The sequence below is a fragment of the Alligator sinensis genome, unplaced genomic scaffold (assembly GCF_000455745.1).
Source record: "Alligator sinensis unplaced genomic scaffold, ASM45574v1 scaffold1001_1, whole genome shotgun sequence".
Classification (NCBI taxonomy): domain Eukaryota; kingdom Metazoa; phylum Chordata; order Crocodylia; family Alligatoridae; genus Alligator; species Alligator sinensis.
In genome coordinates, this window is record NW_005842564.1 from 419,722 (window position 1) to 432,049 (window position 12,328).

General features: G+C 41.8%; 1 protein-coding gene across 5 annotated transcripts in view; it reads left to right on the plus strand.

Moving 5' to 3' along the window:
- ADAMTS19 (ADAM metallopeptidase with thrombospondin type 1 motif 19) overlaps positions 1 to 12,328 on the plus strand; it is a 271,308-nt gene that overhangs the window by 159,506 nt on the left and 99,474 nt on the right. For 4 of the 5 annotated variants that reach the window (XM_025214090.1, XM_025214093.1, XM_025214092.1 and 1 more), the window contains exons 9-10: positions 5,943 to 6,083; positions 7,355 to 7,505. In XM_025214090.1, coding sequence (XP_025069875.1) covers positions 5,943 to 6,083; positions 7,355 to 7,505 — 292 coding nt within the window. The remainder of the gene's footprint in view (positions 1 to 5,942; positions 6,084 to 7,354; positions 7,506 to 12,328) is intronic. The other variant, XM_025214094.1, reaches the window with a different exon arrangement.

A 12,328-nucleotide genomic window follows, 5' to 3' on the forward strand; every position in this document is an offset into this window, starting at 1 on the left:
CTGGGTAACCCAGTACATCTAAGTGATGGTACTTCAATACAGTCGCAAAAGAAAAGTAAATCTCAGAGACAATGCAAAACAGTTTGACTTTATAGACAAAAATAATTCAGCTTCAAATAGTAATTTGATGTGACACATTTGGCTTTCATTACAAGGAATATACTATGGATCTATGGCTTAAAGCAAGCATATAGCTTGTTAAGGCATAAAATTAATTAAGTTAACAGAGGATGACATTTAAAATACTTTCACAATTAAGTAAATATTTTTTGAATGAAATCTTTCAGCAAGTATTTGTGTATGATTTGCTGTAATTCTGAAATTGCCAAGCCGTTTCAAAATAATTGATGAATATATTTACTATGCATTGTACCAATAATTATTAATGTATTGATAATGATTAATATGTGCTAATGATGTATAATAAAATAGTTCACTATTATCAAAAGTTATAAAATAATTATTGAGGAAATGTCCTTTGATTTGTTGTCTCTAAGCACTAGTACGAGTAGTTATTTCTGATGGAGAATGATCCGTTAGAAGGATCTAATTTGCATGTAGTCTTGATATTTTTGATTAACCCTTGAAAACCTACAGTTGATGTCTTGGTGATATTTAGGGGTTTGTTCACAATAATTTTAGTGCTCTATATTTGACTGATAAGATACACGTTTGTTTTGTTGATTAGTTAATTCCCAAAACGGCATATATTTATCTAGATAGGATCTGCCTAACACCATGATATTTTGACTGCCTTGATATCTTTCTACTGAAAAATGATAAATATATACATAGGTACACAATATGATTCTTTAGGGGATGTCTAGCAGCTTTAAGTAAATTTGCTTTGCTGTCCCTACTAGCTGAGTACAGATGTGATATTTGAGCTGTCCTTCATAGATCTGATCTATAGGAAATTCTGCTTTCGTTAAAATTTTAGGTTGGCATGCCAATACTCAGAGATGCTCTCTAGGTGCTTTTCTGCCTTTTTTTTTTTTTTTTTTGTCCAGAAAAGGGTATTCTGTATTGTTGTTTCCAAGATACAAGGGGATAGCAAAGCCTTCTGGCAATTTATGTTACTGAAGCAAGGAGCGACTTGGGAGGATTACATGCTTTTCATGGCTGCTACCACATAATCATGGATGTTTGTTTCCCCGGGGACAAGAAGCAGTGGCACACCTTGTGCTGCTGCTACTTATCCCTGAGGAATGCCTGTGCCATGCACCCTCTGATGCATGGCAGGATACCTTGGGTGGGGTAGAGGAGGCTGGGACCAACACTGTGCTGGCCCTAGCAGCCTTATGTGGGGCCCTGGGGGCCTCCTGGGGCTGCAGCAGTGGTGATCCTGCCACTTGGAGCCTGGCCAGCAGCCAGAGTACAGCTCCAGCTGGCCAGGCTCCAGGTTTGGGTGGCAAACGGTGCCCCCACATGCACCGCTCCACATTTTTTTTACATAGGTTTTTTTGACCCTGGGATCTTCTGGGATCAAAATCCCACCCCTCCACTGCTACCTTGAAACATGGAGAACAGCTGAATGTGCGGTATGAGATGCAGGTGTGACTGTGGTGTCACATACTGCACAGCCATGCTCATCTGGACATAGCCCATGAGTCTCTACTGAGGGCAGAAAAGAGACTAAACAAGGACTAGAAGAGTTCACAAGAGTGGGCAGTTTAGGGCTGAGAGGTGAACCAGGGTTGAGGCAATTCTGAAAGAGTCTGGAGCAATAGGATGCCTAAATTGAAGGGCTTCTGGAGATAGTTTGTATAGCAATGGACCAGATGGGAGATTTTTTAAAGAATTTATTAAACCAACCTATAAGTGGCTTGGTATGCCTCCTGCCTGGGGAGCCCCTCAGCCAGTTATCTTAATACAAAAATAGTCCTCTTAAGATAAACAGTAATTCTTGCACCAAAAACAAACATGCAAATCAAAACCTTTAGCTCTTATCCAGGCCATAGGAGGAGCCCTAAGCTTTGGCACCTTCCTACATAGTGAGCTTATCAGGGCTTCAGTCAGCTTCCTAGCCAAAGACTGCTCTTTCTCCCAGCTAACCACTTTCTGCTTTCCACTCTGGGCTGTTCGTCATCATTGTCAGTGATTCCTCACAGTCAAGGACATTCACTCCCATGGGTCAAATAGAAGGTTGTAGATGATCTTGGACTTTTAACTGCTAGAGCAGGGGTGGGCAAAACACGGCCCGTGAGCTGGATGGGCAAAACATGGCCCGTGGGCTGGAACCGGCCCACAAGGCCATTCTATACGGCCCATGGGTTCCTAAAAATTTTTGAAAATTAATATTTCTCTGTCCTTGGTTTCTGTCAAAAATGACAGGAACCAGGAGCAGTAGGACCCAGGGGAAGTCCGGTGGGCTCCCGCAATAGCAGGGCCTGCCGGGCCTTCCCCCCAGCCTAGGACCACATGGCTGCCCCACACCAGAACCTCAGGTAAGGGCAGAAGAGGGCAGGGAAGGAGCTGGTGTGGAGCAAGGGGGGAAAAGCGGTCCCTCACCTGCCCCGTGGCCCACGCTACCTGCTGCCTCTGCTTGCAGGGCTTTCTTGAGCAGGCACAGGCAGCCCCATGCGGGCTGCAAGCAGCTGCAGCATTTGGCACCGGGCATGAGGCAGGTGAGGGGCCGCTTTTCCCCCCCCCGTGCCCCCCCCCACTTTTGCCCCCCCCCCCCGCTGCCAGCCTGGGCCCCACACCGGCTCTGGGCTCACTCGTCAGGGCTGCTCTGCGGCAGCAGCAGCTGCAGCCACCCCACTTACCACACTGGGCCAGCTCCCCCCCTCTCCCTGCTGGTACAGCCCAACCCAGCTCCACAGACCCCTGCCAGCCTGCACCCCATGCTGGCCCCCACTGGCACTGGCCCTGAGACACTGGTCCCAAGATGGTGGCCAGGGGGCGGGGCTCCTGTCAAGGGGCAGGGCTACCCATGGGGCCGTCAACAGCCTGCCCAAACTGGCCAGTTCTGCCTGAAATAATTGCCTGCCCCTGTGCTAGAGGAATACTCTTGATAAGCTAAGTGCCCCCAGCTGGGCTTCCACAAGAGGGCTATCTGTCTCCTCATAAAGAGCCAGACAGCGATACTACACAGTCCCATAAGAAGAGTATTTTATTTTAAAATGTTAGTAATTCTAGGTGTGATTAGCTCAGACTTAGGAGGGAAAGAGTAGTTTGGAAAGAGCTGTGGAATTAACCCTGTTTTACAGTGACGCAATTTAGATAGATTTTCCTGTAGCCACATAAGCTTTTAACTTACACCATAGTGGATTTCTTGTCTTTATTTTTTTTCTTATTCCTTCACTTCCCAGAAAGATAGGAATGCATATAGTGAAACAGACTGTAGGCCATATCTTTGATGACCCTGCCTTAGAGAGAATTTTGCAAAAGCCCTGTAGTGAACAGTTATGAAATAATGTGCTGATAGGAAGCTTCTTCCTGAATTCATAGTGGTTAGTTTTGCTCTAGAGGCTTTGTATCTTCCCTCTTCTTTTTTTTAACTTACGTATTATGATGGTGGATGATGTCATTTTTCATACAAAAGCCTAATATTTTATTAGAATCCTGCTAATTCTTTTTTCCTTTCTGGTTTTGTCCTATAATCTGTTACAATAGTGTGAACTAAAAAGTGTTCCATTAAGCCAGTCAGCTATAGTTTATGTTTGTTAAGAGTAAATGTTGCCGAATGAATTCAGTACATCATCGTGTGCAATATTTTTAGAAGTAGCTATCCGGAACAGACAAATTGTAATGCCACTAAGCAAATTCTTTTTCCAAATAGACAATATAGTCATGCTTTATCGTAATGATACTGAACTGAACTAGTGAAGTATGTGTAGAGAGAATTACGACTTCCTAAAGGTATATGAGGTTTATGGAGCCTGTTTAACACTACTACGGTTGAAGTAGCCTAAAAGGAAAATAACTACTATTTCTTCAAATCTGCTAATCCTTTGCTTAGAGATCTTATTCACTTTATTACATAAAATGATCTTTTCTTTATACTTTGACTTTTGACCACAAATGCTTACAGGTTACAAGGATGTAGTTCATATGGTACTGATCTCTGGGGGCAGGGCGCAGTTTCAAGAGCTGTGACCTGCAGCAAGGGCTGGGTTGCAAAAAGCAACCCATAATAGTAAAAGGCTGCCAACCCCTGCTATAGGATTACATGGTTTGGTTAAGTCCTGAAGAATCTGCAGAATGCTATCAACTATTCCAGATATAGTGCTCTGGAAGATATACTCAGAATCACTTATAAGTCTTCAAAAGCAGCTGAGAGTATTTTATTTATTTCTCACATGCCAGCAAGATGTGTATCTGTGTAATAGGGCTATGCAAAGCTTCAGTCCCTGATTCAATTTGGCGGAGATTCAGCCCAATTCGGAGGCTGAATCTCCGAATCCAAATAGAATCAGGAGACCCTTTAATCTCTCTGAATTGAATCAGAACCCTCCGAATCAATTGAGAGAGATTCAGAAAGATTGGGTGATTCGGATATAGACACAGCTTTAAATGTTTTTTTCTACATACCTCTAGGTAGCAGGCGGCTCATGAACGCTGTGATGCTGGGGCGGATGGAGCATCCCACCGGAGTGCAGGGGGGCTCCCCACGTGCTTTATGGCAAACCCATGAGTGAACCGGAAGTACTTCCGGTCCACTTCTGGGTCTGCTGGGGAGCATGCTGTGGGGCCCCCCTGCGCTCCCCAGCTCAGTGACTGATGCCTCCTGGGTCTGTAGGGGCACCCGGAGTCCCCCCCACACTGATCGCTAAGCCCGGAGGGGTACAGGGGGGGCCCTGTCCACTTCTGGTCCACTACCTGGTACTTCTGGCCCACTTCTGGGTTCACCACCAAGCACGCGGGGGGCCCCCCCCACACTCCTGTAGGATGCTCCATCCGCCCCAGTATTGCAGCGTTCATAAGCTGCACTGGTACCTTGAGATATGTAGAAAAATATTTAAAGCTGTGTCTATGGCTGAATCACTGATTATCCGAATCAGCATTGAATCTTTAGATTCGGATTTGGTTGAATTGAATTAGGGACAGTGATCTGAATCAATGAATCGAATCACTGTCCCTGATTTGGGCTGAATCCGAATCGAATAGGGCCCGCTTTGCAAACCCCTACTGTGTAGCTACTATTGAACTCTTTAAAAAAGGAACTTTTTGACTTACCTTCTCCCCCCCTGAGTATTGTCTACAATAAGGTAAGTTTTTGAAGTCACAGAATCTTTAACATGTAAATCCATGGTAGTCAGAACTAGCAGAATTTTCTGGCTGGTGAATTGTAGTGCCCTGTGGCAACATTCACTGTGTTGAAGATGCTGTGTCTTCATTATGCAGATTTCTTCAGTTATTCTATTGCCCTTATTTCAAATAAAATGTAGTGAAAAGCCAATTCTCTGAACTTAATTTCTAAAATTATAAGTGACATTAACCTAATGCCCCTGATCAAAATATTCTTAAAAAATATAGGATTTTTTAAAAATGGGATCTTTGACTATTACTGTATGCATGCAGACAACAATAAGCAAGCTTAAGTAACTGTAGGATTAAAACAAGTGAACAGATTCACTGGCTACTTTTGTAAATTACTAACGCTCTCCTTGCTACCAACAGCAGTCATTAAAAATATGTCTTCTCTTTCACATTGCAAATATTATTTGCATAGAAGTAAATATCTTAGTACTAGTTTTAAAGCCAGAGTCCCTACAACTGTGAGAAAGATGTCTACAAAATGTATTTTTAAAATCAAGATGAAGTGTATATATTATTCAAATATATATTATCAAGTATTTATTATTCTCGTAGTTATCTGTAAAGATTTTTTTTTTAAACGGACTTGTTCATAAAACTTTTGAAAAGCTTTCTGCTACACTGATTCGCTAAATTGTTTTGTTTTATTGTGTTTTGTTTTCAATACCTGCAAAATTCAGCATGGGAATAAATCATGATAATGACCATCCATCCTGTGCAGATGGCCTCCATATCATGTCAGGAGAATGGATTAAAGGCCAGAATCTTGGTGATGTTTCATGGTCCCGGTGCAGCAGGGAAGATCTAGAAAGATTTCTCAGGTAACTTACTAAAGAACATAACATAATATAATGTAATCCTTTTTATTTTAAGGGATAGAAAATAGTCTGGGCAGTCATTTGATTGTTAGAGCACTTTGCTGGAAAGTGGGAAATGCAGTTTCAAACCCCTTCAGGGGTCCTAGGACCTGGGTCTCTTGTTCTGCGGGCAAGTTCTCTAACCACTAGAGACTGTTGGGCCAAAAAGTGGGAGGGCTTTACTCTGTGTGTTCACATACACATAGACAAACCTAATCCATGTATGGTACTGGTAAAGTGAAGAAACAGGAAAAAAGACCATTGTAGATGTGCCAGTGTAGAACCCTGACCTGCATGGTTTGGGGGTATTGTAAGATGAGATATTTTCACCTCTTCTTTTATATCCTTTTTCTTTAAAATTATTGTGTACAACTTCAGTGCTAGCTCAAAAGTAACAAGATACAAAAAAAAAAAGATTGATATGCTTAATGTCTGGAGGGAGTGGGGGGAAATAAGCTCCAAAAGTATGTATTAGAACCATCCAGTATTAGACAATTAGATTATGTAGTAATCAGACTGAAACATTTTCTAAGGTTTTCCTGTAGCTCTTATAACTGCTTGAAAAGATGATTTTTTTTTCCTGGTAACTACTTTGTCTCATTAGTCTATAGGGAGCTATTTCTCTAAATGACAACACAATAATGCTTCAAATCAGAGCTGTCCAATCTCCAAGCAGCTGGGGGCTGCAGGCTCCACAGGCCACACAAGTGGGGGGCAAGCCATAGCCCCCCTTGAGCCACACACCCCGTAGACACCCCTTCCTACTGATGCACTGCACGCCTGTACCTTCCCTCCACCACTGCACTGTGGGCCTGTGACCTCCCACCCCCACTGCACCCATGCCCCCTCCACTGTATGTCTGTGCAGACACACCACTGATACACCATCCACTTGTGATTGTCCCCTGATCTCTTCACCCCTTGCTGAACTGAGCACCCTAGCCTCACTCTTAGTGACCCACACTGCTGTAAGTGCTCTGCCTCCTGGCAGGGGCAGAAAGCAGCAGCCAGAGGTGCAGGAAGCCTGGAGCCTCTGGCTGTTGTTATGGCTGGAGCAGCATGGGGAGTGACAGTCAAGCAAGAGCCTGGGGGATACAATTTAACTCCTGTGGACCATATGGGACTTGGCCACCAGTTGGACAGCCCTACTTTAAACATTTATCTTTATAGTATTGTAAAGTATAGTAAATCTTTATAGTATTATTTAGCATAGTATAAATCTCTGTATCTTGCCAGGTCAAAGGCCAGTAACTGTTTGCTACACACAAATCCTCAAAGCCTCAATTCTGTGATTATTCCTTCCAAACTGCCAGGAATTACATACACTGCAGATGAACAATGTCAAATTCTTTTCGGACCAGCTGCTTCCTTTTGTCAAGAAATGCAGGTAAGGCTTGGTTTGACTTTAGAAGGGAGATTTGCTCTTGTTTCATTGGGAGAGTGAGAGCAAGAATCACTAACTTGTAAGCAGAAGTCCCTGAGTTAACTCTGAACAAGCTAAACTGGATATCCAAGTAGTGTCACTACAGATTTCTCATTCTAGCTAATTATCCCAGACAGAATATTGTCCTATTGTGGCTATATTGCTTCTAAACTCAGGACTACCTCAGGAATCTTTGTACAGCACTGCTTTACACTATGTAGACATACATATGTACAGTGCATTGGTTTACCAGAAATGGTTTACTCTCAAGATCATTTTTAACAAAATGTACATGTCCTTCTTTCTTACATGGACTTAACTGAAGAAGCATCTTGAGGAGCAATTTCAATAGAGAAATCGTTTTCTTATACATAAAGAAGTCTGATATTAATGGGTGGCTTGGAAAGAGAAACAGATATTAATGGGTGGCTTGGAAAAGGGTGGCAGAGATAAAAGTGAGAGTATAGTACAAAGTGCACTTTAAGAAAGACACTATGTTAAAATTAAAACTGAGATGCAAGGAGAATTAGATGATAAAGCCTTGAGAGCAAAGAAAGAGCAAAAGAACAATCCTTCACTTCTCCAGTTTCTCAGTTCTTCATGTTCTCAGCTAGAATTTTGTTCTGCATCCAGTTACAATGAAGAATGACTTGTATCATAATACTTCCCAAAACTAGTGTGACCATATGGTATAGGCAATATGGTACAATGTGAAATTCAGGAAATTCCCCCCGCCCTCTCAAGTCAACTGTGCTGCTGCAAGCAGAGGCCAGGTGACTGCAGGGTATTACTATTCAGGCAGCTAAGGAAGTCAATGCCCTGTTAATGACCCATTGTTCTTTACTTCACAGGTGTTAATAATCATCTCCCCTTTTTAATGGTCATTCAGCTAATCAAGCTAATCTATTTCAGGGCAATTTTGCTGCCTGTAAGGGCTTCCTATTTAATTACTCTTGCTGCTCTGCCTCCCTGCCCTGCATCCAGGATGTATGGTCACCCTACCCAAAACAAACATAACCAAAGTTGCTTTGTTGAAAAGACATTCCTTGGAGTCTTTTTAACTGGTACTAATGTGCTTTTTAATTATCTTTTTAAGCACCTTGCTTTATTCAGTATATTTTCAGTGGAAATAGAGGCTAAAATTTGATGGCTCTACCTATTTTCTGAAATATTCTCAAGTATGAAAATTTACACGCATTGCAGAATTAGTTTCTAAAAACAGCTGATTTGTTTTTAATAACTGAGACTGCCATAAGATGTGATACCTTTTTGTAGCATGTTCTAAAGAGCCAACAACTAGTGAGAAGTAGCTGATGGTTTGAGAGGTAGTGTTTTGAGAAAGGATAAGTTCACTTGTGAATAGTGAATTGGCATGCATGTATGTGTCTGTTTGGTAATACTGATAATATATATTTTATGGGAGGCACTGAGAGTTTGAGTCTGTACAAGGAACTTTTTTGAGCAGAAGTTTAAAAGCTTTTTTTGCTGCAGGTCTATGTCTATGTCAGTCTTCAGCTGATAGGGCAGCTAACAGGGGAGTTTGAGGGAAAGATTGGTTTGGTAGCTGTGTATGCTTGTCCGTCTGTCCTTCCTTCCTTCCTTCCCCTTTTTTTTTTTTCCTTTTTCTTTTTCTTTCCTGATGTTTTTCCCCCCCACAAAATTGTTTGTTAAAACATAAAAGATAGAGGATAGCAACTATTGGATTAATCAAAGAGTCTAAGCAAGACGGAAATGAGGATGATGAAGTGTAGAAGCAGTGGGTTGTATTTCATTCTTTCATTCATGGACTGGGGAAGGAGAAGAAAAGGGAAGTTAGTCCTGAAAGAAGGGAAGAGAGATGGGCGCGCATAGGTGACTTCAGCCCCAGACAGCTAGAGGAAGCATCAAGGCAGATCAAAAACAAAAGTAGCAGATTAGAAGAAGGAACAAAAGAAAAAAGATCAGAGAGATGTAAACCACAGGAAAAATAAGATAAGAGTCCTCGGGATTCACTCTTAAGTAAAACTGCCAGACCAGTCAAATGGAACAAACCAAAAAACGTGTGTGCTCTATACCAGGATGAAAGATAAGGGACACAGACTTGAGGTTGAAGAATATTTTGGCAGAAACAGGGAAGAGTCCATTAATCATTTGATATGTAAAAACAAATTAAATGTCTAGATACCTGCTGACAAAGATAATGAACAAATATTATAGTCTGGGAACGATGCTTAAAGAGTTAGAACCTCAGGTGCTCTTCAGTGGGATCTTTTCTGTCTTAAGGAGAAGGTTGGGCAGCACAGCACCTTTTGAGGCATAAAGAAAAAAAGAATGTGTTTGAATTAAAATTGCATTAAGAAGAAATAATCAAAAGGCCTTTAAAAGATTGTGTTGAGTGGCTATTATAAATCCCCATGTTCAGACTTGAAAATAGGTACAGATCTTTATAAGGACACTGGAAATTTAAGTAATAGTGAACATTTAAATAGTAATGTAATTATTGGACAGTTCAATTTCCTTGACATAAATAGGACTAGAGAGCTACAAATGTAGTGCCTGCTTGTAAGAAGGGGAGAAAATGATCCAGGCAATTACAGGTCTGTTAATTTGACTTAAATAGAACAAATACTGAAGAAAGGAATAGTCAAAGGTGTGAAAGACAATGGAAGATGGAACAAAACCCAATATGGGCTTGTTTATTCATGGAAGATTAATGTGATATCCCTCTATGACAAAATACTTATTGGATAAGAGCAATGCAGTAAACTTAATTTACCTAATTTAAACAAAGCTTTTGATGCCATGTCTAATGAGAAATTGGAACGCTGGAGAGGATGGCAGTTGGCTAAAAGGGAGACAGTTAAGCTGTATGTTTTACTAAAAGGTTAGGGTGGTGATTTAAAAGCCAGCAGGGCTGGGATCTGGTTTAAGGAAAGCTTCCCCAAGTATGTTTTCCAGACTCACTGGCTTTTAATTATCACCCATGCTGCCCAGCTGGACAGTGTGGGCAGCAAGGGGAAGCTGTACAGGGGCCAGGAACTGAACTTGGGGAGGCTCTCTGAATTCCTGGTGTGAGGGGCACACAGGGGATTTTCCCCATTACTCCCTCTATTTGGCTTCTTGGAGCCAAGCTCTGGGAGCAATGTAGTTTCCTGCTTGCTTCTCACATGGGAGTTCCTGCCCCTGGGAACCCGGGGAATGGAGCAGCCCATGGCTTCCCCAGGCTGGGATCACCCCAGTCTTGGATAGGCATAAGGAGCATTGGAGAGACTTGTTGCATGCTGAGCATCTGTAGTTCTCCCACTCCAGGAATCATTTTGAGTGTTGGAGATTTTCCACTGCTAGTTCGCACCCAGCTTTAGGCCAGATATATTCAGTAGAGACAAGGGGGCACAAGGCACTGGTTAGAGTCCATTTAGAATATTGTGTACAAGTCAGGCCACTGTTAAAAAAACATGGACTTAAACTGGAATGGAACAAAAAGTAGTCACTGGGATGGATAAGAGAATGAAAACATTTTCTTATAAAAGAAGATTAAAGGAACTTGGCTTAACTAAATACAATTTAAGAGGAGAGGCGATTATACTTTACAAGTACTTTTGTGGTGTGCGTATTAGGGCAGAGATGATTTCTTTAGGCTAAAAAACAACACTGGCACTGGATTAAATAACTACAGATTAACAGGTGGCAAATTTAGGTTTAAAACTGAAAGATTTCTGTCAGGGGGTGTAGTTTTGGGATGGGTGTTCTGAACGAAGTTGTCTCAGCAACAAACTTGAATCACATTAACAAGAAACTTGACAAGTTTATGGGATGTCTGATATGAAAGGACAGGGAATTCTGTCTCAACCAACAGTGTGTATGATATTTGAATTTACTTGCAGTCCAGAGTATGGGATATAGCGCTGCCTTGTGGCATGTTAGGTATCTGGTAATTCAGTGCTTCAAGTTTGCCAGTAAGAGCCAAGATGGATTTTTTTTCTCCCTCACATGAATGCTGCTGGCTTCAGTACTGAAAGGGGCAGGGAGTCATCTCTCTTTGAAGGATGGGAACATTGGTCATCATGGTAGATAGGGCTTTTTTGAGTGGTATGTGCTCGTGTTCCTGTTGGTACTTGGTTAACCCAGGGTTCCTAGCTAGTCTTGCTCTTCTGCTCTGGGTCATGCTGATCGCCAAATATGGAGCCGGAAAATAATGTTTCCCTAGGTCAGATTGGCAATGACTTTAGATGATTTTCTTTTTCGTTGGCTGCCTTTTGTTCTTGGTGTTTCTGGTATCATGCTGTGTAGTTGTGTGTGAGGATTTGGGAGGCTACTTGAGTAAATGGTCATCTGCAAATGGACATCAGTAGTCCAGGAGGCTCCTTCAGGATCTTATGTTCCTATATTCTTATCTGGGTTGGGATGGAGATAAAATGTGGTGCAGACCTCCTGTTAGCTTCTACTTTCTCTCAGCTCCCTGCTTTTTTTCTGGCAGTTGAAAAGTTTCAGGAAACTATACGTCATGGACCAGATTCTCAAAGATATGCACATGCACTTATGTGTCTTTGCACACTTTCAATTCCATAGTGTGTATACTGTTGGTAAATAAATCAGATTGGTATATTGTCATAATGTAGACATGTAAAGTGAGGTGGCTTAGAGTCCCCAGGATGTTTAGGTAAACTCTCACTCAGGTCTTTTAGCTTCCCATATTATTTTTAGGAATGCCAGTTGCTAAAATATTAAATCAAAATTGTTACCCTGATGCTGATGGGATTCTGTTGATCTATGTGTTCATTCCTAATATTTATTTCTGAATATCCATT